Here is a 26,154-nt window from a genome sequence, read left to right as displayed (position 1 = left end):
AAAAAAAAGGTGGAGCCTTTTTGAAAGAGGACAAATAACTGGATTGCTATTTATGAAATTATTTTGGGCAAAGTGAAAAGTTAGAACAATCGGTGCGGGCTTCTCGGCCCAGTCGATTACTACATGGGCTTCGCAGTCTTTCTTCCCCTATTGCTTTTTCGTTGCAGGTTGAAGCGCCAGCTGTGCTGGAGTGCAGCGGCGACGGACAGCAGCAGGGTTTGCCACGCGATTTGCGCGATGGAGGAAAGCGATGACGACACGATCTGCTTGGGTGATTCCATCTTCGTCAACCGCGAGTATTGTTCCTTCCACACATGTCTCTTTCTTCATCTTTTTATTTCTGCTTGGTTACTCATAAACCCTGTTTTCTGGCTCTGGTTTAGCTACGAGCTCACGACCTTCACTTTCGGGCGTCATTCCCTCCGCCTACTATGTCTTCGCTCCGCTTCCAGTATGTTCCGCTTTTCTTTTCTTTTCTTTTCTTTTGTTATCCCATTTGATTATGATTTTGGCCGGTGAATCACGAGTTGTTCATTGATAATCTTAAAGCCTACAAGAATCGAGTAAAATCAAGACAAAGTAATACTGTTAATTTTGGCATACCATTACAAGATCAAGACTCGGTTTAGCTTCACCAATTGCACCCTTAATCAACATACTATAATCAAATGTCAATACTAGAATTATGGTTCTAGGTTGGTTCAACTTTTAGATCGTCTACTTTACAATTTAACTTCTAATTCACATACATCATATACATTTATTATTTATCACGACTTACATCTTTCACTATATAGACACTACTTCGGTTGTGTAACAAATTAGCACCTTATTAAATTGCTATTAGGTCAAATTCTAATTTGACATTAAATTCCATGTCAATATACCCACCAAGTAAACGTAGTAAAACCTTAATTGCTTTGGTTGGTGGGATATCATGAGGTTCGACTGGTCAGGTTTTTAAGGTTGAATTAAACATTGACTAGGTTGCTTACTTGGCACAACAAGTCAGCAATATTAAGTCACTTAACAATTCAGAGTATCGACTTCATGATAGAAGTGTTAATACTTTTCACATATCAATTCAAAGTGTTAGTGCTAGATTTATTCATGTTCCTGAAAATGGAGCATAATTACTAAGCTCTTAATTTAACTTCGTGTACAACTCATCTACATAAGGGTACATTTGGCCATATGAACTAGAAAGCATAGTAGTGAAGATAGCATGAACTTCTCCGATGGATAGATTTGTTACACACAAGAAAATAGGGCCGAGCACAGTTCAGCTTATTGGTCTACGGAAGATATCCAAAACCAAATTGAAATTTTAAAGCTGAAAATTTTTAAACTAAAGCAAAAAAAATGGAAAAACAGATAAGCTTCAGAAACCTAGCTGATCTTATTCATTTGGTTTGACAGATAAATGTATTTGCATATGTCCTCATAATTTCTTATCAGTTCGATTGGCTTGGGTTGACACATTGGCTTGCCATTGTCCCAAGATGAAACTGAACTTAAATGTAAATTTTCACTATATTTCAAACTGAAACTGAACTATTAAACTGATAACCATTTTTGTTTTGTTGTGGTTTTGTCGGATTTGGATTGCCTCCCTTATGAGCATGTTGTTTCTAGATTTGTAGTTTCTCAAAGTTGGGGCTAATCTTTTCCAATTTCAAACTGTAGATAAAGTTGAGTAGGTTTCAAGTGTATTCAGTTGATTAAAAAGATAAAGAAGTATACACTTATTATTTCAACAAGCTATGTTAATCCCAACTAAAATTTGTACTTTAGTATTAATATTAAACTGGGTCTGCGGTCTGCCTATAAACTGGTTGTCTTCTTTCATATTTATTTAGTATTGTGCTGCTTGAGAGAAGAATGATTTTGTTTGTTTGTAACAATTTTTTTGGCAGCCGATTATGATCTTACAGGACAAGTTGTGTGGCCTGGTGCAGTTTTGCTAAACAATTACCTTACAGAGAATGCCGGAATGCTCCATGGATGTTCAATTATAGAGTTAGGATCTGGAATTGGTAAGCTTGCAACAGCTTGCCTTTATCTTCTGTGAAATACTAGTGAACTAATTATGCATTTCTTTAACAGGAATCACTGGTATTTTATGCAGTAGATTCTGCCGTGAGATTGTACTAACTGACCACAATGTGGAAGTTCTCGAGGCAAGGTCCAAACTCGTCTTGTTAGTACATTTTGTGGTTTGGTGGAACCTCAATACTTTACATTTTACAATTTTTTCGTTGATTAGACATTTTCTATCAAGATGTTCTGTTAATCTTTATTTTGATTAGACAACTGCAAAGAAAGTGATAGCAGTTTGATAAGTTAGTAATTGATCAATACGTACTATAAAGCAATAAAGAAGGATATCTTTAATTAGTCAGGTGGCACTTCTTTCTCTATTCCTTGGCCAGTTATTATTTGATTTTATGTCCTGATGTTTTCCTTTTTCGTCTCAGATAATAAGGAAAAATATAGAACTTCAGTCATCATTAGATGATCCATGTTCTGCTGGTAAGGGAGCTAAGCTTTTTAACAGTAATATATTCTTTTCTTGAAAACTGATAAAAGTTTATATATTCTTTTCAACTACATTATTTCTCTAGCAAGAGTAATGTTTGTTGCTAAGTAGGCACTTGAAATAATGTGGCTTGACTCATTTTATTTGCAGGATTAAGTGCTCTGAAATTAGAATGGGGAAACAGTGACCAGTTGAGCAAAATTTTGCAGGAGCACCCTGCAGGATTTGATCTTGTTCTTGGCGCTGACATTTATATCTTTTATATTTCTGGATTATTTTTTATTTTAATTGTTCCATACTCAGAAGTCATGTTTCTTTCCTTGACATTATCTAAAGCTTCCAACAGTCCAGCATCCCTCCTCTTTTCAATACTGTAGAGAAGCTTCTGCTTTTTAGGGGTGGCAAGTGCAAATTTATACTTGCATACGTATCTCGAGCGAAGAAGTAAGCTTATTACTTTCAAGCATTTTGTTGCCATAAGCTTATTCCTTTCAGTCATCTGACATTACCTTGTTTGTTTTTGTTTGTATTCATCTACAGCTTGGACTCTCTTAACATTGTCCTAACACTACTGAAATGAGAATTTACTTTCAATTATATTACAACCCATCCAAATAAGATAACTAACTTATTAGCTTTGTTTGGTCCAACAATTGATCAAAATACTTAAGCCCTACTTAATAGCAATTTTATCATCTAGTCTCCTCTTCATTAGCTCACAACTCCAATTTTCAGGCTAAAATAGGATGTCATGATTCATAAACTTCCAGTAAAGATTTCAAATCTCCATTAAGATCCAAAGTTTCTGAACAACATTTTTCAAACAATTCAATGTGATTAAAGATGGTATCTGTTTTAATACCAAAATGCCACAAGGTGTCTGCATAGGATAATTGGGTCTTTAACTTTGTTTCAACCACAGTTGCAAAACACTTGAGTTTAAATTGACAGTACATATAAGTCAGTTAATCCCATAAACTTTGTTGATTAGTCCATTATTCTTCATCTAAGGCTTGTTATAAAATGCTATTAGTAAACAGAACATGCTAGGAACAAGTGGTAAAGTAGTTGAACTTTTATTGTTATTTTGTTCCTTTGGAGATTCAAATATCCCAGCAGAGATGCAGTTCAAGTAGTTAACCGATTTGATGAAGTTTGTAAATAGCAAAATATGTATCAAACGAAGGCAATTCGATTCGGTGGTTTAGTCTTCATTCATTCTGTTTTTTCATTGATATGCCCCTCGCAACATTGATATGGTACTAGAGCTTCTTTCAAATGAGCTTGGCTCTAAACCTCGCCATTCCAATATTATCCCATCACCATCGTGTAGACTTAGAGCTGTTGCATTTTATTATATTCTAATACAATGGCTGAAACTAATTGATGGAAATCATATTTTTCTAGTTTAAGCTCTGATCCATATTTTTAATATCGGCACTCAATGGATTATGCCCAAGCAAAATGCTAACTGAAAGTATCTTTCCACACCTCCTTTAAACAGTATGGACGCGATGATTGTCGATGAAGCTCTCAAGCATGGAATGCAGATCAGCGAAGTGCAAGGTACTAGATCGGTTGTCGCAAACCTCGAAGGAGTCATATTTGAGATAACCATGCAATCTTCTTGACGACTGATCTGCAAATGTCCCAATCTGATTGTGAACAAGGAGCTACGTGTTTGATATTTAATTGAATGATTTGTTTGTTACGCTGTTAAAAATATATTCGAATTTCATGATGGTTTAATTTTTTTTGTTTTATTTTATTTTTATCAAATATATAGCACTGGTAAAGTACAATTATCAACTTTATCGATTCCTTCAAAGTTGGCCCTCTGTGAGCAACTACATTTTATTCACAGGGGAACCTAAAAAATTAAAAAAAAAAAAAAACAGCCATACATAGATGGAGATGCAGGATATCGATGTCTTTACCTCTCTCATGCACATTCTACCGTTTGAGCTACAGCCCCTATATTTGAAATTCGTATGGAACTATATTTTAAACAGATTCTCTGTGAGCAACTACATTTTATTCACAGTGGAACGTAAAAATTTTTAAAAAAAGATGAATGGAGATGCGGGGTATCGATCCCCATACCTCTCGCATGCTAAGCGAGCGCTCTACCATCTGAGCTACATCCCCTGCGTTGGAGGTTCGTATGGAATTAATATTGTATACATAAAACGTGCTTTCTTTCCTTGCCCAGTCGTTTCTTCTCTCTGTTCTCTGCTTTCTCACTTCACATCGCTAGGTCAAAAGCCCGTTCAGGGAGATGCTACCCATAAAACCACAGCGATTGTCTCAGAAAGCACTGCGATACCCGCAATGGCTTGGGCCATCAATTCTTCAGCCTCAGATTCGCTCTCCGAGAATTCATATTTCTACACAGGTCGAGCCCATCCCTCCGCTATTTCTTCTTTTGTTCTTACTGCTATTGATTTGGCGTGGGCTCTTCTAAAATCCCTGAGCTTTGATGGATCGGGCAGCGGACAATTGCTCTGAAGTTAATCTGACCATCAATAGCCATTGTTTCTTGCCGTACGAACTTTTTCTTGTTCGTTTAAATCTAATGAATCATCAACGTAGATGTTTAGCAAGACTGAACTTTTGTTTGTTTTCTGATCGTAACTTGTTTATATTTGATGATTTCGACTTAGTGTTCAGATAGCCCTTTCTTTGATGTGTCTTTGGACTATAGTTATATATCACAAACATAACCAGTAGGCTTCCTGCCTTCCATTCATCTGAACTAGTGAAAGAAAAAAAGATCCTCTTTTGTTGTTTTTTGATTTCACCATTTGAGAACATTTTGAACTGCTGATTGTTCTCAAACGTTTAGTTAGTTCCTTTACTTGCAGAGTGTTTCTGCTGTCATCCAGGATGATCACCAACCCAATGCATACAATACCAAGAAGGGGATTCTACACCAATGCAGTCATGGAAAAAAATGTAGAGTCCCTTGGTTTCCTTGTAAAACATTTGAATAATTTGTAATTACAACAGTTATCGACTACTTAAATTTGATTGCATACTCCATGCATATCGGATCTTTGGTTTATTAGAAGTTATCTAAATGCAAATTCAACCCAACATCCTTACTCACCATACTTTGATAAAGCTATGGAACAAATTAGTGTTTGCTATGAATGGAATTGCATATCATAGTATCTCATATTAATTGGATCTGTTTCTTCGCTGGGAGAAGTCCACAAGACCTTTGCTCCAAGTTTCCAATAGATGTGTGTTTGCTCGGAGCCGGGCAATTTCTCCTAACATTGTCTCCTCTTTCATAGTAGAAGTTCTATGTGGTAATGAATCTCAAAAATATGCTCACTATCAAGAAAGTGTATTCATTTAGCTTCAATGACTTTAAAAAAATTGTCTCCTCTTTCATTTATTTATTAGAAGTGATGCTTGATAGAAGTGATACTCTTTCATTCATAGTAGAAGTGATGCTTGATAGATATAACTCAATCAGTGACTTTATTTCCACCAAACAAATGAAAAATTAATAAATCGTCAACCCGAAATTAAAATATAATCATTCGTACGGTACAGTATTGCAAAACAAGCAGCCACACGTGGTATATCGACACGCTCACAAAACAAGCAACCTGCCACCGAGGATTCTGTTGTTTGACTTTGGTTAATGACTTAAGCAGAGGCGTTGACGTTGATCTTTAGCTTTTGACCGCCCTCGCAGTGAAGCCCCACGCTGCAATAGTAGTAGTGAGTGCCGGCCTCGGTCAACTCTGCTATGGATGGGCCCTGGTAGAGGATGTCCACCACGTTCTTCTGTTGACACGTGGCAAAGTCATCCTCTGTGGATCCCACCACTACATTCTGCAACCCGCTCGTGTATAGAAACACTGTGAAGATTGAAATCATGTTACACTTTTAAATACTCGAAGACAATTTTGACGACGAGGAGTGATGTGGGGATGAGCCGGGCCACCGCCGTCATTCAGGTTTAGCTTACTCTCCTGCAAAGTCCCTCTCATTGGCTCTCCAAAAACTCCAATCAACCTTGCCGACAATTCACTAATGACTGATTCTTCAAGAGTCTCTAAGACCCTCGGAAGATGAGCCACCGGTGAGATGAAGGTGATGTTGATTGAAGTTGTTGGATAGACAATTGGAGGGAGTCTACAGGAGAGTAAGCTGAGCCTGAGATAGAGGAAAAAAAACAAAAGAAGAAGCAGGGTGCTCTGTTGCTACTCTGGCAGTCAAGTAAAGTTTGGCTTGAGCCAAATGGCAGCACCAATGGATTAAATCCGATCGACAATCAAATTTCAGTCATATGCAAATGGGCAAAATCCGATCGGCACGATTCCAAGGAACAAATTCCAATCAAGATCAAAATGACCAAATTCAATTAATAAATTATAATAGGTAATCAAGTGCTGCTGCCAATTGGATTTTGCCAATTGAAGCCGCTGATTGGATTTGCCACTTGCTCCTGAAATCAATGACAATGATGATGACAACATTAAATTTTTAGATCTCACTTAGTTTATCGCCCACGAGGAAGGTTTGATTCTTTGCCCAATCTTGATAAAAGGTGGTGGTCGGAGGAATCTTCCAACCATAGCTTCCTCCGACGATGTGAATCTTTATATGGGCTTGCGAGGTTGTCAAAAGACATAGCAAAGTCGCCAAGAGTAGTGAGATGGTGTAGGTCAACGTCTTTGCCATGACAATTCCTCCTCCTTTTTTCCCTTTACTCAAATGTATTCTTGTTAGATGGATTACGATGATGTCGATGCAGTTGGAGGAGGAGGAGTGTGAGGAATGAACGATGATAAAAGGGAAGCTTTTGTAGAGTGATCGTTAGAATTTTAGCATGGTCAAAATTTAGATCAGAAGCTTTTGGGCGAAGGATGGAAATTGGAAAGACTATTTTGGTTTAGAAAGGACAAATATATCGCCATGGTCCTCCGTTTAAATTTTCATCCTCAAAATTAAACTTTCTCGAGCTAAAAGAGTGCTTCACCGTGGCATTCGTGCCTTGAATAGGGTATGATGTGAAATAATTAAGGATGCTAAAAGATTTTTTTAACAAAAAAAAATAGCCTTACGATATTTCGTTTTGTATTTAATGTTCCATCCATTTTTAGATCAAATCAAAATGCAAATTTGATATATTCATAATTAGAATAATTCAACTATCTCAGGAGTAATTTTTTTTTACAAACTAACTGAATTAATAACATTTTTCAATAAAAATAAAGTAAATGAAACTAATAATAATTAAAAATTAAACAAACTGAATAAATAAAATATTAAAAATCAAAATAACTATAATTTTTTGATATTTTTTAACAATTGATTGGTGATGAGCTAAGTAGTCGATTGCTATTGTCCGAGTTCCAACAATCGATTGATGAGGAACAGTGAAGTCCAACAATCGAGTATTCTATTCAGTTTTTAAATTTAACGGTTTAGTTCGCAGTTGACTGTTATAGCATTTGACCGCTAATAACATATCAATCGTTTCTTTTGTTTAATCACGATTTAACTTAATTTGAATTTATAAAATCAACATTGAACCGATTTAATTAAATTAATCAAACATTTTTTATAAATAAAAATTAAATTTTCAAAATAACTGAACTTGTAAATTTGATTCAGATCGAATAAACTGATTTAACCGAATTATATATGTGTATGTAATAGGGACAGCCACGATTAAATAGCTAATAAGGATGACCAATACAAGAAAATTGAACGTCCAACGACGGGTAGAGTTGTAAACGAGCCGAGTCGAGTCGGGATTTGAGGTGTTCAAGTTTGTTTGATAAGATAATCGAGCCAAGCCGAGCTTAAAATGAACCAACTTTTTAAAATGAGTATTCAAGTTTGGCTTAGTTTATTTTTTTATGAGTTTGAGCTTATTTGAAGCTTGGCTTGAGCTTGATTCGTTTAGATGTTATCAAACTCTCAATTCAAGCTTGACTTGAGCTTGGTTTGAGTTTGGTTCGTTTAGATATTATCAAGCTCTCAATTCAAACTTGTTTGATTGTTTGAAACTTTTAATTGTTTGATTGGTTATTAAGATTGATAATTTAAATTTATTTTTTATTTTATTTTATTATTTATTTAGCATATTGAAAAGAGTTTTATTAATAAATATGGTTCATGAACATTGATCACGAACGTTGTTCACGAACATTGTTCACGAACATTAACGAGCTGAACACATATGTGTTCAAGCTTGTTTATTTAGCTTAACGAGTTGTTCAAGCTTGTTTGTTTAATTAATCTTATGTATATTGAACGAATATAAACAAACTCTTACCAAAGTGAACAACAAGTTTATTCACGAACGCTTAATTTATTTACCGCCCTAACGATAGGTATGGTCTAGTGATAAAATACCTGAGAGAATAATAAAAATATCCGCCTTTGAATCTGGGATAAATATTTTCAAAGTCCACGTGTATAAATTATGCTTTAAATTTATTTAACAAGAACTTGTACCAGTGTTTGAAAGATCAAAAACTATATAATTAATAAATTTAATATCGCCCTCGGCTCAAGGCATTGGCCTATGCTTAGGATGTAATCAAACCAAATCAAATAATAAGAGAGCTCGAGCTCGATTTGTTAATCTTAAGTTCGATCTTAGTTTATAATAAAATTATATAACTTGAGCTCGGTTTGAAAAAAAATATATTTAAAAATTAAAGGAGTTTAGTTAAATTGATTTAAGATAATTAACTACAATAATTAATAATATATTATTATATTTATTATTTATGTGGTATTTAGTTATATATATAATAAGATAAATGAATCTCTTAGCGAACACATTTATGAGCCTCTAAATAAATATGTTCGTGAGCTCATGAATCAAATACTATTAAGCTTGAGCTCGGCTCGATAATGTTTATGAGTTTGAAATTAGACTTAAACTCGACTCGTTTATTTAATCGAATGAACTCGAATGAATTTTTTTTTTTGAACCGAGACTCGAATAGTTCATGAGCGGCTTGACTTATTTTACACCCCTACATATACCTAGGGTCTCAATTTGATTGGGACATAATTTTTTATATTATTTATATTTATTTTTAAAAAACATTCAATTTAGATCGATTTTAAAAAATATATTTTTTTAATTTTAGATTATTTCAATTTTATTTGTTGATTTTTTAAAATTGTATATATTTTTTTTAAAAAAATCTTGATCGATTATTTTTTTCTATTGATCTCTTAAAAACTATACGCTCTAGGTCTTGTAGTTGTCCGTGATCTCATGTCTTTTTCTTATCATTGATATTTTTATATTCTTTTTCTTTCTCATTCATCAATTATGTGTCCTTCTCCCTTACCAGGGATATAAAAATATTATAATATTCATACCAAATACCCCTCATCGTCTGCCCCTAGTTAAAATAAAAGGAGGTAAATCAAGTATTGAATGACCCCCTAAGTGGGGAGGATTATTTGTCGTAGCCTCAACTCAAACCGTTGCCCATATATACAAGTATACCACTTAGGTTGTTTTAATCCTCCCTTATTAGTTACAACAAAAGAGATACGTTCAAAGTTGTATATTCTGAAAAGGAATAAATCACGAGGACTATTTTACCCTAATACAACAATCTTTCTAATGAAAAAGGGTCAACCATAGATACTTTTTATTAACCTCAAATCTTATTACAACAACGATCCATACACATATCAACTAGGCAATCCTTGTTAGTTATACTAAATATTCCATTTTTTCCCTTTTTCTTTTATCGCTGATCTTTTTTTCTTATTAAATCCTTTTTTCTTTTATCGTTGATCCATTTTTTTTTATTATTTTTTCTACTACTTCCTCAATTAAAATAAAAAACGTAGAAATTTTTATTCATCATGTTAAAAAATTAGTAGCATCCACGTCAATTTTTCTATCTTTATATTTAAAATTTAAAATAAATAACTCATTTTATTAAATTTAGATAATTATTTTTCATTACACGCTATATTAACTAACCTAAAATTTCTTTTATCTTCAATTTTTTATTAATTTCTCCTCTTTCTTCTATTTTTTTATTAATTCATATTATTATATTTATAAAATAAGTGAAAGAATCTATTTTTTTATTATTTCATATTATTATATTTGTGAAATAAGTGGAAGAATAGATGCTATCTTTTTATTATTTCATATTACTATATTTATGAAATAAGAGGAGAAATCTATTTTTTCATTATTTCAGATTATTATATTTATGAAATAAATAGAAGGATAGATGTAGATGTTCTTTATTTTTTAAATACGAAATTATTTTTTTATCATATAAGGTAAAAAATGACTATCTTTGATTTCTCCATTTTTTAATCTCAAACATTTTTTAAAATATAAAATATGATTTAATATTGATGATTTAGATTTATTTTTAAAATTAAATATTTTTTTAAAAAATAATACTCATAATTAAATACACTTGCGATATTAAATTTTATAAAAGATAAATTTTAATTAAAATTTATAATGTTTTTAATAATGTTTAAAGATTATATAATTTATATTTTATTATTTAAAAAATTATTATCAAAACTTAAATATATAATTTTATTAGTAACTGTTATTCTCAAAAATTAGAGAAAAGTATATATTTTTTAAAGAATTTATCTGAATACAATAACAATAAATATGCTTAACAATAAATTAAGAATTTTTTTTAAAAAAAATTGCCATTACAGCCATGTACCTTTATATATATAAATATATATATCCTTTCAGTTGCCATGATCAGTGTTAGTATATCTAACGTGTCTGAGTCCTTTTAGCACATAGCATAAAATTGTCAAGCGATGCATAATATCGGATAATAATTCAACACAACAATCAAAATAAATTGGAAAACTGGAGCAGGCAGCAAAAGTCTAAATGCTTAGGTTGATTATGTTTCATCACAATCGATTAAACCTTTCGGACCTGGATGTTGTGTGTGGTTTGGGACCTCCAAATAGGTTTCCGGCCACTCTGGACAAGAGCTACTTGCTCGCCTTCCTTGACCATGCCAAGCTTCTGAATCACATCATTTTTAAAAATATCTAATTATCAGAATAATTACTATCTGGGAACTCTAATTAAGGAGTTGATTTAGCATAAAGAAGCAGAAGGAAAATAGGGGGCAGGCGTGGCTACCTGCAATAAGCCCAAGGCATCAGTGAATGTTGTGTCGGCGTCATCTGAAAAACTCATATACATTGGGCACACTCCTTGGTACAGAGCCAATCTTTGCCTCACTCGTTCACTGCGCATAAACTAATCTCTTTAATCTTTTGCTTGCAAACTTATAAACGGGCGTGATTGAAACAACATTAAGGATAGAGAATTTTACTCAAATGTGTAAGTAGAACGGTAAAGGAAGAGGAACGTACTCATCGGTGAAAGCAAATATAGTGCCAAAGGGCCTATAATGGCTGAGTAAGATTGCCATAAACCCGGATCTGGTGAAGACGACAATTGATGTGCCAATAGTATTCGACATCATGGTTGCATGGTAGGCGAACATTTCGCTCATGTGACTCTAGGAAACACCATCATCAAATAAACGAAAAAAATCAGCAATATCTTAGGTTTCATGTTACTTGGATAAAGTTTGGAAGCGACGGATCTTGCCATTAGATAAGAATATATATGATTGTTACCTTGAATGCCTGACCAAGATTAGCTGGTGCTTCTCCTCCATTAAGAGTTGCTTCAGTTCTCAGAGCTACAGTGTGCATGACCTTAACGGCTTTAAGTGGGTATCTGATAAAGATAAGTAAAAAAAAGATAATAGATTAGATAGGGAATGATCTGATAATTATGCACCTAAGAACTTCATGAATTATATGAATTTACACATATTGGCAATTAATACACCCTTAGGCTATTTGAGAGAACAGTCTTAGTAAGATCTTACTTAACAGAGTAATTTACAACACAAAATTGTAGAAGAAGAAAGAAAACAGAAGTTAGAAAGAATGCACATAAAAAAAAAGAAAAATTTCTTACTTCCCATGAGCAGTTTCCCCGGAAAGCATTATGGCATCAGAACCCTCACGGACTGCAATGGCAATGTCTGAGACCTCAGCACGTGTTGGTGTTGGATGAACAATCATGCTCTCAAGCATGTTTGTTGCTACAATAACAGCTTTTCCCATGCTCCGGCATATTCTTATGATCTCTTCCTGCACAAAACATATATATATATATATACACACACACAAGTAAAGCAGATAAAATATCTGTTCCATTCAAAAAGGAATAGGAGGTCAATATTTGTTTTCATTCATTCAATAGATTAACAAATCATAAGAATTGGAAAAGTTTAGTACAGTATGGTGCAAACATATGCAACAGGGCATTCTAGACTAATGAAAAAATATAAACATCAACTGGACATTTTTGCTATGAATTTTATCATTGATGGGCGACAAATACCTGCAGCAGAGGAACCTCTTCAATAGGGAGTTCAGCTCCAAGATCGCCCCTAGCTACCATAGCCTACAAAAGGCATAAAAAAATTAAATTGTCTGCTGTGGATAAAAAATGCTTTATTACTTCAAAGAAAAGGAACAAAAAAACTCTTAAAGCAGATTCATCCATAATTAGTATAAATTGCTAAAATTCTATCAAAAAACAATTTGCTAATAAACATAAATGGAAACTCTAAAGCATGCTACACAATGAAGCGTCATATGATAGCATTCAAAAAATTTGACACTGTATTGGATGAGTTCTTTTATCCTTGAAATTTTTAACATTACTAAAGTACGCTGAATTTCATTAATACTTGAAACTTGTCCATGATTTCACCATCCCTTTAAATGAATAGCCATCACCAAGTTGATTCTAATTCTCTTCACCTGTAAGTGGCATGGTATTTCCTATAAGTGAGCTTCCATTGTAGCTGCAGTCAATGATCAGCTCTAATAAAGGAAGACAAACATTTAAGCTTAATTTATATGACTGATTTAGTATGTTTATCATGAAACTTTAGATTAAAACATAAAAAGTTCAAGCACACAATGTATCAGTATATGCATTCCAATTTGCTAGGAATTACTTGAAGCAGTTGAAGATGGATCATTGTACAACACTTCATAAGAAATGCTTAGCACATAAAATTCAGCAAAGGCTAATGAACTTTAGAGCACTGTGTTGGAACCCCAAGGTGTTTTGATGTGATCAAACAAGTTAAATTAGGTCCTACTTTGTCTAACCCTTGTGTCTAAGTGTGCAGGAGCTTAAGAACACAGGAAGTCGAGCGAAAGACGCAGTTAGCGAGAAGGACTGCACGGGAGAGAGCCGACGAGCTCGGTGCGTCCCGGGAAGGAAGGCTGCTCGAGGAGAAGGCCGGAACCTGGGTTCGGGTGAGTCCTATTCTAGATGGCCGAGATCACCCAAGTTAGCGGAGCCGGAACAGAAGACCCGGACTAAGATGAGCTAAACCGGAGCAGTGGAACCGGACCACAAAAAGCCAACAAGGTTGACTTAAGTGGTCCGGGCGCCCGAAACCCTTCCAGGCGCCCGGAACCCAAAATTCATCCACGATGATGTGGACGTTGACTGAACATTAGGGGATAAAATTTTAGCCCCCCAGGGCGCCCATAACACTTCGGGGCGCCCCGAACAGTGCTATAAATATAGCACTGATCTGCACAGATTATTGAACCAACTTGTAATCCATTTTCTCTGTGCTTTCTATTCTTTTGTACTGTCAAGGTTGTACGAGGCTACTCCGCCCAGAGGAGAATCAGATAGTGCACCATCTTTGCCTTGGATTAGCAATCCTCTAATTGCAAACCAAGTAAACCCTCTGTGTCTGAATTTGTTTCTAATTAGTCTCTTTCATTTATTATTGCAAGTTCTTTTAAATTAGTTAAATATCCCAGAAAGGTTTGTGGTTTATTTTTTGTAGGGCAATTCACTCCTCTCCTCTTGCCGGCCTCCAAAGGGACTAACAAGTGGTATCAAAGCAAGGCGCTTCAGGAGGACTAACCGTCGATCGAAGCAACGAGATGGCCGGACCAAGCATCGTTCCACCAAAATTCGAGGGGGACGTCGCAGACTGGAAGCGTCGTATGGAGATATTTCTAAAAACTGATTTCAAAATTCGATTTATTATGAAGTATGGTTTTATAGCTCCGATGAATCAAGATGGAGAAGAAAAAGAAGAGAGCTATTGGACAAAGAAGGAGCAGAATGAGACTGTAGCGAACAGCCGTGCGGAATATCACCTGCTGAGCGTGTTGTCGTCTCAAGAGGTCAACCGCATCGGAAGCTATTCATCTGCTAAAGAACTCTGGGAGAAGTTCCTGGAACTCCATGAAGGCACGGCCGAAGCAAAGCTCGCTAGAAGAGACATCCTCCGGAACAAGCTGATGAACATCCGTCTGGAAAAAGGTGAGAAGGTAACCAATCTACACGTGAAGGTAAAAGAACTGATTACTAGTCTCGAGAACCTCGGAGAAACGGTAACAAATCGGGACACTATACGCTACGCACTCAACACATTTCCCAAAACTTCAGAATGGACATCAATCGTCGACGCCTACTACATTTCGAAAGACATGGAGATAAGTACTTTAGAAGAACTGTTCTCCACTCTTAAATTGCATGAAACCAGGTGTGCAAGAACAAAGGAATCAAGTCAGATGATCGCACTAAACGCAACCAAAAGAGATAAACCCGAGTTAGACTCAGAAGATGATCAAGAAGCATACATGGTAAGAAATTTTAAAAAGTTTTTTAGATCTGATAAATTTAAAGAAATGCATAATAAAAAGAATCCAAGGAATAGAAGAAGGATGCGTTGCTACCAGTGTCAAAAGGAAGGACACCTAAAAGAAAATTGCCCAAAACTAAAGAAGGACAAAGGCAAGATTCCCAAGAAGCACAAGGACCTAAAAGCTACTTGGGACGACACTTCTTCATCTGAGTCTGAGATTCAAGAATATGCCAGGCTAGCGCTGATGGCAAGCTACGAAGTACAAAGCACATCAAAACCCAGCATCAATGAAGGGGAAGCGACCTCAGATGAAAGCAGCGAAGCAGGGGGAGATTCAGGCTTCAATTCTGATATGGTAAGTGAGGTATGCCTCTTATCCCCTGATCAATTTTACTTTGGTATTAAGGTAATAGCAAAATCCATGTATAAATTAGAAAATAAAAATACCAAATTAGAAAATGAAATTTTAGAAACAAAAAGAGTTTTGGCAAAATCATGTCTTATAGAGGATTTTGAAAAATTGAAAATTGAAAATAAAAACTAAAAGAAGAAATTGTAAGGCCGAAAAAGTCTAACGGTTCAAATGTTTCTGCTTTTAAAAATTATAGAAGATTAAACTGGTATTATAGGTTTCATCAAAATCAAATTAGAAAAATATCAAAGGCCTATGTACCTAGAAAATATTTAATTAACCCTGTAGGAAGGAACCTCTATTGGATTCCAAAAACTCGTTTAATTTAAAATTAAAATTAGACTTAGCATTTTCAGCAAGAAAGTTAAACAGATAGTTTCTTTATGAGGCTTTGTCTAAGGAAGTGGTCGTTGCTCCAATAACCAAGAAAGCCTAGTGCCTCGCCACGACCTGGAAGCCAAAATACTGAAATTTTAATTAACTTTTTGGAAAAAGCATTAATTTAAATTACTTAATGCTTTAAAAGAGTTATTCAATGTGTTTTAGAAATTTTTTTTTAACAAAAAAAATTACCTTAGAAAATTTTTTAAAATTGACTTAGAAATTTTTTTTGGAAATTGCCTTAGAAATTTTTTTTAACTTGACTTAAAAAGTTTTTTAAATATTGCCTTTGAATTTTTTTAAAAAATTGCCTTAAATTTTTTTTTACTTATAGAAATTTTTTTAAAAGGAAATGTTGAAATAAGTTACAAACTTAAATTTTAGAATTTTTTAAGACTTATGAATTTTTTTTTAAAATTCTAAAAAATGTTTTACTTAAAATTCTTTTTCGAAAGAAAATTCTGAAGAGGGTCTTTACTTAGACATTTTTTGCAAAAAATTTTGAAAAACAATTCTCAAATTAATTTTGGACTTATTTGCGAATTTAAAAAGAGTATTTCGAAAGAATTTTTTTTAGAATTTACCTTAGACTTATTAAAAGAAACCCCATTTTTTATGTGATCAAAGAGGGATAAGTATGTTAAGTCTAGGGGGAGGTATATAATTTTTCAATTAAAAAATATTTAGACTTATTTGCATATTAATTGTTTTTTATTGCATCTATTTTACCCTAACTTAACTTAGGTTGCTCACATCAAAAAGGGGGAGATTGTTGGAACCCCAAGGTGTTTTGATGTGATCAAACAAGTTAAGTTAGGTCCTGCTTTGTCTAACCCTTGTGTCTAAGTGTGCAGGAGCTTAGGAACACAGGTAGTCAAGCGGAAGACGCGACTAGCGAGAAGGACGGCACGGGAGAGAGCCGACGGGCTCGGTGCGTCCGAGGGACGAGGTGACCATGGAAAAGTACACCGGTGGACGAGAAGAACGTGCGTGGCGTTCGAGGGACGAGAAACCGGGAAGGAAGGCTGCTCGAGGAGAAGGCCGGAACCTGGGTTCGAGTGAGCCCTATTCCGAATGACTGAGATCACCCAGACTAGCGGAGTCAACAAGGTTGACTTAAGTGGTCCGGGCGCCCTGGGCAGCTTTTGAGGGTCCGGGCGCCCGGAACCCAAAATTCATCCACGATGATGTGGACGTTGACTGAACGTTCGGGGATAAAGTTTTATCCCCCAGGGCGCCCAGAACCCTTCGGGGCGCCCCGAACAGTGCTATAAATATAGCACTGATCTGCACAGATTATTGAACCAACTTGTAATCCATTTTCTCTGTGCTTTCTATTCTTTTGTACTGTCAACGTTGTAAGAGGCTACTCCGCCTAGAGGAGAATCAGATAGTACGCCATCTTTGCCTTGGATTAGCAATCCTGATTGCAAACCAAGTAAACCCTCTGTGTCTGAATTTGTTTCTAATTAGTCTCTTTCATTTATTATTACAAGTTCTTTTAAATTAGTTGAATATCCCAGAAAGGTTTGTGGTTTATTTTTTGTAGGACAATTCACCCCTCCCCTCTTGCCGGCCTCCAAAGGGACCAACACACTGGACGACATCAAACATATATTTCCTTGCCTGCATTATTTATATCACAATGTCCAGAGAGGTAGAAAAGCATTAAACTAGCACGTCATCTTTAATCTTTAGAATATGACATTCAGGCACTTACCCCATCAGATGCAGAAATTATGGAGTGTAAATTTGGAATCGAATCGGCACTTTCAATCTTTACTGTAACATGTATATCTGCATTGCAACCTAACAAAATAAATTGAGGAATTAGCTTTGAACAGATAAATTCACATGCCAATCGAAGGTTACTTTGAGGCAATTTATTCCTGAGCACCTACTCTTCAGATAATCCTTCAGTTCATGGACAACTTTGGCATCTTTTACAAAAGAAACTGCATAGAAATCCACTTTGTTCTCAACTCCAAATTTGATATCATCCCAATCCTTTTCTGTAAGAGATGAAGATAAAGTTATTATACCGAGCACAATGTGAATGCCTCTGAGACAATGACCCCTCTCTTAATAAGAAGAAAAAGACATGCATAACCATACTAATTTACCTGTGATGGATGGCAAGGTTGCACTCTTTCCTCTAACATTTAGATGCCTCCTGGACTTGAGTTCGCCACCATCAACAACTTCACACTTGACAGAATCCTCAGTTTTTGACTTCACCGTTAGGGACATCATTCCACCTGAATAAACCCAAGTTGACTTATTGATAGCCTAAGGATAGGCATATAAAAGCCTAAAAGTGGAAATTGTTTGCTAGGTTTCCAATTTGATTATCTATAAAAGACTTTCTTTTGCATTATTTTCTTGTATTTAATTTGGATTTTATGGTACTGAGGAGTGTGTATGTCATTGATTATGACAAACTCATTGGACAGTAGTCTATGCCCAAATTCATGCACTCTATTTATATCTCAAAAGATTATTTGACACACACATACAAAAGATAAGTATTTGGTTACCATCTACAAGAAGCATGTCACCAACTTCTACATCATTGACGAAATCATCATAATTTACACTAACACAAGTCTCTGAGCTAACTCCTCTTTTTATTGTGAAAGTGAATTCTTGTCCAGGAAGCAAGTTAATTGGCTGAGGTAAGTCACCACTCCTAACCTCAGGCCCCTGAGAAAAAAAGAGGTATGGAGAAGATACCACATTAGACATTATGATGATGGAATAGACATTCAGATTAAATATCAAAACACTCTACTAGATCTGTAATCAACCCTCAAAATAGCAAATCCTTGCTAAGATATTTATAATTGCCTCAGAAGAACAGGAAATAAACAGGCACCAAATGGATGTTGCTTATTTAATTCCCTGAGCTTTATAATGCTCTCATAAATCCAAAATGATAGATGAAGGAAATAGGAGTAAGAGTATCCCCACCTTTGTATCGAGCATAATTGCAATAACATTGTCCTTATTTTGCAGGTTGTATTCTTTCACAAGATCAATAACTTTCTGATGAGATGCATGGTCTCCGTGAGACATGTTAAGCCGAGCAACATTCATGCCGGCCTCAGCCAGCTTCCATATCATTTCCTTTGTGTTGGTCGATGGGCCAATGGTGCAGACTATCTTCGTCTTGCGCATTTTATTTGGCTTAGACAAGAAACCATTTGAAACATCACCCAATTGTTGAATGCTCTTCAGATGCTGATACTGCGCTTCTTCCTGCAATCAAAGTCTCCAATTTCACTATAGTTTTAAGAGTATCGAAGTTACAAAGTGAGACATAAGGATTTAATAAATGAAATCGTTTCTTCACATTCCCAATCATAAATTACTGAATTTGTTAATATGAAAATGTCTAATATTTCGTGGGTGGACTACAAACCAACATAGCAAGTACTTTCTTAATCCCCAAGAAAATCAAATGATGCACTTAAACAGTTAGCAAATAAGAACAGGAACTATCTAAAGAAGCACATTATAACAACACAGATACGGGAAAAAAGGGATGAAATTTAGCATTCACAAGTTAGAATGTAAGAAAAACCTTTGATACGTCATCCGGAGACACAGGAAGAACACCGGAATCGGGACGAGACAGCGGCCTGGCCACGGCAACCACGGCGGAGCGGCGACAACCGCCCACCTGCACGCTCGTCTTCTTCTCCTGGCGGTAGAATCGAGCAGGGATGCTCGAAGGCTTCAGGTCGCACGCTTGCATGCTCCGGCCCTCGGATCTGGCTTCTGGGCGCGAAAGGTGCGAACTCTGGATGGATCTGGTCGCCACCAGCTGCGCCATGGCTTCTACGTCCAGGATAGCCAACAAGAGGAGCCTTTCGTGCCACCGGACGGCGAGATCCTCTTCGTTGATGCAGGTCGCCGCCTAAGGCGAGGTGGGATTTAAAAACAAGAAGTGTCCAGCTTAGGTTGTATCGAAGCGCTGAGCTGCCCCTCTGGCTCATCATCTCCTTTTCTTGGTCTTTTCAGAACCGATCCCATTGCATTGTATCACCAATCATCGCGTGCCACGTACGATATCAAAAATATTTGCCTACCATGCGTTCGCCGCGAACTGCGTTACTTAACATTTTGGAGGCTAGGCGAATTTTTTAAAATCTCTCTATTTAAAATATATAAATTATTAATTTTTATACATAATTAATTTAAATATTTTAAATCTAATTTTAAAAATATAATATATTATATAAAAATATAAATGATACTTGAAAAAAATGGAATATATTATATTGATAAAATATAATTAAAATTTATAGTTATTTTTTTTATAATTTGAGTATTCAACTCATAATCTCCCTTCAGTCTCTCACGTTTTCATCATTATATACAATTTATGAATTCGTACTTAAAGGAAAAAAGGAATATAGACAATCAAATTAATTAAAGAAATAATAAAGAAATATCAAAAATAAAATACATATAACTCAAGTGGAGTAGATTAAAAAGTCCTTAGATCTCATAGCATTTATCGAGCATGTTAAACAATAAAAAATATAAATCTATCAAAATCGAAAAAATATATATATATCTTGAGTCGGATGGAATATAATAATAAATAATATATATACTTCTTAAATCTCTCGTTCATACTAAAAAGAAACATAAATTGTCATAAACAGATTGTATCATTAATATATCATAATTTTTTTAATCTATATAATTTACAACTTCTGACTTAAAATGGTCTAAATTGTTTTTTAATCTTTATATAGTTCTGTGCACATCAGATGATCGAATCTGAAATTTTAATAATGATAGAAGATTTAAAAGTTGAGAGGAGCTGGTAAGAAAATCCTAAGTATTTTTAGGTAAAAGTCCTAGTAAATTTTAGATAAGTGAAAAATCCTAGGAGAAAGTAACCTTAGGTCTTAGGAGGAGATAACCCTAGGTTAGGAAAGTCCTAGCTATGGTTATGTAAAGAAGTCCTGGTCCGGGAGACTGAGCGAAGTCTTGATGGGTCGAGTACATTGGGCAAAATTCTAAAGTCGAGAACGTTGGACGAAATATTAGAGTCGAGGACATTAGACAAAATCTTATAGTCAAGGACTCTAGGAGAAAATCCTAGGAGTCACATACATCAGGTGGTAGACCGGACGGGTCAGGATCGGACATTCAGCATGAAGTCCTGATATCTCCGATGCTGAGCAAAAGTCCAGACGGTCTGAAAGATCGATCTAGCAAAAGATAAACTCTTCTAAGAGGAATAGGGGAGGACACGTTCCCCGAAGAGAGGACAGTAGGCCTCAGGCTGACCTATCGTTCAACGAAACTCAAAATCATGACCGAACAACCCAAAGGTTGTTAAAAGTTAATTTTTATATACTATTTACATATTATTCTAACTCTGTTTTACAGGAAGACTAACATTTTGTAGGATCAAAATTTACCTTATTCGCTCGACTGAACATTGAGATCAATCGACTAAACCCCAGAAATCATATCAGCTCACGGCTAAGTTTCGACCAAGGGATCTGTCGACTGAACGTTGGGTTCAGTCGACCGAATAGTGGATAAGCAGCGGGTTGATCAGACTAGGTCAATCGAATCAGATAAGTCAGGGATCATCAACAGATCGATCAACCGAACAACGAGATCGATTGATCGAACGAAGACTCTTATCCGAGTAGTAGCATTTGGACGAAAAGCTGGGCAAATTCAGGTAGGATCAGTCGACCGATCAGAGGAATCGATCAACCAATCAACGTCGAGTCAAACAGTGATCCCAAGATCAGAGGATCTAGATCAGGTTCAACTCGACTATAAAAAAGGATTTGACCAGTAACTTCAACTACAACAGTTCAAATATTTTCTGATCTTGCATACTGCTCCAAAGACAAGTCCACGAAACTGTAACGTTGTTTCGACGACCGAAAGCTCGCATCTCCAACTTTCTAAGTTGTCGATATAATTTCATTTATAACACTTAACTTTAATCAGATTGTAATTGTACTTGTCTTGGTAATTTTACGAACTGATAGTAAATTGGTCAAAGTAAAACTCAATGAGCGTGGGTCTTGGAATATGAGTTGTCATAGACTCTGAACCAAGTAAAACAAACTTGTATTGTTATTTTCGTTTATTCCTTTATTTCCACTTTACAAACTCTTACATGAGTGTTTTTCGAAAAATAAACGTGAAAGCTAGGAGTACTATTCATCCCTTTATTAGGTCTCGATCCTACATATACGATTGAATAATTAGATTACATATGATCAAAAAATTAAATGAGTCTATAATTAATTTATAATATATATTTTTTTCCCCTCTTAGATGTTTGGGCCTCCCATCAGGTCCAGCCTTGACTTGAGCATAAGGGCATTCCGGTTATACTATGTTAACTAAACATCATTAGCTTGAGTTTAATTTAAACTAATGGTATTTAGGTGAGATTTATAAATTTGAAAAGGATATATAAGCTTTAGGTTTTACATTGGAAAAATGTACTATGTAAACAATCTGCAATTAGTTGAAATTTAATGTCCTTGCGTTTAGACGAGATGTGAAAGGATTTCAGGAATCAATGAAATTTAATGCCATATTTTAAATCAGACAGAAACATCAAATCTAATTAACTTCTTCTCATTAATCTAATTAACCTCCTCTCATTATCTTCCTGCCTTAAAACGTGCACGGCCGTTAATTTTTCACTTACTAAACTTGATTCGATGTAATCTCTTCTTTCTAATTAACAATTTTATTTATTTATTTTTATTCTCCAAGCCTGATCTTCTTCTTCTCTGTTTCATATATTGTATTTGGTAATCAAGATCGGTGGTGCCGCACGCCGACGTCGCTCTGCCGATCCATGGCAGGCCCTCCTCCCCTTCCTGGTAAGGCGGCTGCGGCGGCCGACCCCGACGCTCCAGAGCCGAGCACGGTTCATCGCTTCCCGGCCATCCTCCTCCAGCCGCCGTCGCAGCGGAGGCACAACCATTCCAGGTCCACGAAGCTGTTGCGCTCCTTCCGCTCCGCCTTCCGAGCCCTTCCCATCATCGCCACACCGCCCGGATGTCACATCCCCACCGCCGCCCTCAGCCGAGTCGGCTCCAGCGGCCGCCGGGACTGCCACGTCCACGGCACCCGCACCACCGGCACCCTGTTCGGCCACCGCAAGGCCCGCATCACGGTGGCCTTCCAGGACAACCCCCGTAGCGTGCCTCTCCTCCTCCTCCAGCTGGCCGTCCCCACCGCCCGGTTCATGCAGGACATGGGCTCCTCCAGCCTCCTCCGCGTCGCCCTCGAGTGCGAGAAGAAGGTCGCCGGCGCCGGCGCCGGCGAGAAAAGCTGCGTCCTCGACGAGCCCTTGTGGGTGGCATACATCAACGGCCGAAACGTGGGCTACGCCGCCAAGAGGGACCCAACGGAGCTGGACCTCGGCGTGATGCAGCTACTCCACGCGGTGTCGATGGGAGCCGGCGTGCTGCCCGGCGACATGACCGACCCCGTCGACGGCGAGCTCACCTACATGCGGGCCTACTTCGACCGGGTCACCGGCTCCAAGGATTCCGAGACGTTCTACATGCTCAACCCCGACGGCAACGACGGCCCGGAGCTCAGCATATTCTTCGTCAGGATCTAATTAATCAATACCAGTGCAGTAGACATATAAATTAACAACAATAAAAAAAGAAAAAGAAAGAATTAGGATTTGGCAGACGGCAGAATTTCGGCCTGAGTCATGAAGTTAGCCAATTGATGATAACTTTGTAGGAATTTGGATCAGTCTATGCAAGTTGGAGTCAAACTATTCAAGTTTGACATATATCAAGCTATGGTGATTCTTGTAAAAGGACAGTCCTATGACTGAAACCCTATCAGGTCCAGGAAAGAATCTATTACGTATAGTCTTGTTTTACTTTAAGAGGTGATTTTTGGACTCAACCTCCGTAAATTCTAGATCATTGTCGCGCCAAGAAATATACATAATATTGTGGATATATATTAGTTTCATGCATAAAAGACATACTCACAAATTTAAAAAAAAATAATAATAATAATACAAGGATGTTATACCACATGTTTTATGGCGCACACCTAATGTAAATTTTTTTTCTTTTGAATTGCTTTAAAATTTCTTTAATTTAAATACTATACTTTAAACCCTAAATTCTAAATATATACTATAACGCCCTTAATTTTGTTTCCCCTTTATAATAATATATCAACTGCGAATACCATGTACTCATACTTTCATAGCGGTTCTTGGTTAAAATAAAATTACATAAACGACTTGAAGAAAAATAAGCATAGCTAAATGCGGAATTAAACTAGAAGGTCTTCGGGTTGTACTGTCGTTACTCCGAGCTGACTCACTGGTTAACGTCTCCTGCCTCATTAGTTTCATTGTTTGAAAAAAAAAGAATCAAAGATTGTGAGTCGAGAGACTCAACATATTCAAAACTATGTTAAGCAGTAGTTAGCATCTATAATCTAGTGTATTAAGAAAGATCACATTGAAAGTAACTTGGGACCTCCCTATTAACATACTATGAACATATGCACATGCAATGACATAAGTGTGACAACATAGAGGTAAGCATGGTAGATGAACTAAGCCTAATGATAGACTTGATCACGAGCATGCCCATAGGCATAAGCATAATAATAACATGAACATAATCATAAACATCAAAATAAATATAAACCTAAACATAAATATAAACATAATCATAAACATCAACATAAATATAAATATAAACCTAAACATAAATATAAACCTAATCATAAATCTAAACATAAACATAAACATAAACATAAACGTGAGCATAGACATAAACATAAATGTGAGCATATACATAAACATGAATATGACTTGCACATACTTGTATGCGTATTTATAACCATATCGTTGGGGGTGACCTAGTTGCACTTAGCAGTACCGTAATATAAGTTGTTGATCAAACAACTACCCTAGCTAGGTTGGCGGGGACCGCTCCTTGGAACGAATCCCCTACCCATGCATGATTTTGGTGTGCTCCCTAGGCTTAGGACCTCAGTTCATCCCACCGTCCCAATTCATGAAGGTTCTTTGGCAAGCTCCCCGGGCTTAGGTCTCTGGTTCATAACTTAACCCATAAAAAGATTTAGGAAGCTCTCTAGGCTTAAGCCCCTAGTTTATAACTTAACCCATAAAAAGATTTGGCAAGCTCCCCAGGCTTAGGTCCTTGATTCATAACTTAACCCATATAAGATGAGAAGCTTCCCGGGCTTAGGTCCCCGATTATAACTAACCACTTCATTCCATAAACATAGACATAAGCATAAGCACAATCATAATCATGATCACTACATAGGCATGAATACAAGCATGTACATAAACCTAAACATAAACCTTACATAGACATGCATATAAACATATACATAAACATGATCACTACATAAACATGGAATGTAAATATTAACAGGTGCATCATCATAAGTGGATTAATTTCCTACGCATTTGAGGTTATCATAATGAGAAGCAAGAAGCAACATGAACTTACCTAATCTAGAGGTCTGAAATCTAGATGTAGCATGTATGTATAGTCATCATGATAAGTAGCACATAACTAAAAACTGAAACCTCATTTAAAGTACCTATACATGCATGAACTTTAGGAACTAAAATAAAATATAATAGTTAAACCCCTAAAACAGAATTTAACCCAAGTCTTAAAGAATTTGAAACTTGGAAGTCTTACTCTATAAATTGAACATGCAAAGTTCTCTAACTTTTAAGGGTAAATAAGTAGTAAAACATGAAGGAACTTGTAGTGCAACATCATAATAATTAACCTTTAAAAATAAAATTTAAACATACCTTCATAAATCTGAAATGTACTAATTTGCAAGTTGAATTAAGCATGGAAAAGTGCCTATCTTCTAAAGGAAAACCACTACAAGAATGGAACAAATTATAATGTAATATCCCTACACATAACCCCTAAAAATAGAATTTAAACCTATCTTTATGAATTTGAAATTTTCTAGTTTTGTGAGTGAAATTAAGCATGGAAAAGTTTCCTATCTTCTAATAGAATACAACTAGAAGCATGACCCAAATT

The 26,154-nt window shown here is 35.9% G+C and overlaps 3 protein-coding genes, 1 long non-coding RNA gene and 1 other non-coding gene across 6 annotated transcripts; 3 read left to right on the top strand and 2 right to left on the bottom strand.

Moving 5' to 3' along the window:
* The first annotated feature begins 108 nt into the window (after positions 1-108).
* Positions 109-4,288, top strand: LOC122022805 (protein N-lysine methyltransferase METTL21A-like). 2 transcript variants are annotated; one of them, XM_042580921.1, is made up of 8 exons: positions 109-296; positions 384-451; positions 1,917-2,036; positions 2,107-2,180; positions 2,478-2,532; positions 2,690-2,791; positions 2,875-2,983; positions 4,044-4,288. In XM_042580921.1, exons 1-8 carry the CDS (start codon positions 124-126, stop codon positions 4,168-4,170), a joined length of 828 nt encoding a protein of 275 aa, XP_042436855.1. In that variant the 5' UTR covers positions 109-123; the 3' UTR covers positions 4,171-4,288. The 2 variants fall into 2 exon arrangements, with proteins under 2 accessions (XP_042436855.1, XP_042436862.1); XM_042580928.1 differs by lacking the exon at positions 4,044-4,288 and having other exon boundaries at positions 2,874-2,983.
* A 326-nt stretch (positions 4,289-4,614) lies between these two features.
* Positions 4,615-4,687, bottom strand: TRNAA-AGC. Its single transcript has one exon. It is a non-coding gene; the product is annotated as a tRNA-Ala (tRNA).
* Positions 4,688-4,771: 84 nt separating this feature from the next.
* LOC122001975 lies at positions 4,772-5,585 on the top strand. The gene is made up of 2 exons (XR_006117545.1): positions 4,772-4,934; positions 5,404-5,585. It is a non-coding gene; the product is annotated as an uncharacterized LOC122001975 (long non-coding RNA).
* A 5,748-nt stretch (positions 5,586-11,333) lies between these two features.
* On the bottom strand, positions 11,334-20,058 carry LOC122022795 (plastidial pyruvate kinase 2-like). Its single transcript, XM_042580913.1, has 12 exons — positions 19,641-20,058; positions 19,028-19,315; positions 18,595-18,760; positions 18,181-18,315; positions 17,959-18,069; positions 17,778-17,866; positions 12,975-13,037; positions 12,546-12,721; positions 12,197-12,299; positions 11,927-12,075; positions 11,691-11,799; positions 11,334-11,570 (listed from the first exon to the last, which is right to left on the bottom strand). The coding sequence occupies exons 1-12, from the start codon at positions 19,890-19,892 to the stop codon at positions 11,463-11,465; spliced, it is 1,749 nt and encodes a 582-aa protein (XP_042436847.1). The 5' UTR covers positions 19,893-20,058; the 3' UTR covers positions 11,334-11,462.
* Positions 20,059-22,916: 2,858 nt separating this feature from the next.
* LOC121997332 (protein MIZU-KUSSEI 1-like) lies at positions 22,917-23,690 on the top strand. Its single transcript, XM_042551689.1, has one exon. It carries the CDS (start codon positions 22,917-22,919, stop codon positions 23,688-23,690), a length of 774 nt encoding a protein of 257 aa, XP_042407623.1.
* The last annotated feature ends 2,464 nt before the right edge of the window (positions 23,691-26,154 follow it).

The sequence above is a fragment of the Zingiber officinale genome, chromosome 1A (assembly GCF_018446385.1).
Source record: "Zingiber officinale cultivar Zhangliang chromosome 1A, Zo_v1.1, whole genome shotgun sequence".
NCBI lineage: Eukaryota > Viridiplantae > Streptophyta > Magnoliopsida > Zingiberales > Zingiberaceae > Zingiber > Zingiber officinale.
Note: the sequence above shows the minus strand (reverse complement) of the source record. Positions and strands in the feature narration are given on the sequence as shown.

Coding starts and splice junctions, on each gene's coding strand:
- LOC122022805 (XM_042580921.1), top strand. CDS start 124: ATGGGCTTCGCAGTCTTTCTTCCCCTATTGCTTTTTCGTTGCAGGTTG. Junction 2,037..2,106: donor AGAGTTAGGATCTGGAATTG/GTAAGCTTGCAA, acceptor TTTCTTTAACAG/GAATCACTGGTATTTTATGC. Junction 2,984..4,043: donor TACGTATCTCGAGCGAAGAA/GTAAGCTTATTA, acceptor TCCTTTAAACAG/TATGGACGCGATGATTGTCG.
- LOC122022795 (XM_042580913.1), bottom strand. CDS start 19,892: ATGGCGCAGCTGGTGGCGACCAGATCCATCCAGAGTTCGCACCTTTCG. Junction 18,316..18,594: donor TGACATGCTTCTTGTAGATG/GTAACCAAATAC, acceptor GGGTTTATTCAG/GTGGAATGATGTCCCTAACG. Junction 17,867..17,958: donor ACTGAAGGATTATCTGAAGA/GTAGGTGCTCAG, acceptor TTATTTTGTTAG/GTTGCAATGCAGATATACAT.
- LOC121997332 (XM_042551689.1), top strand. CDS start 22,917: ATGGCAGGCCCTCCTCCCCTTCCTGGTAAGGCGGCTGCGGCGGCCGAC.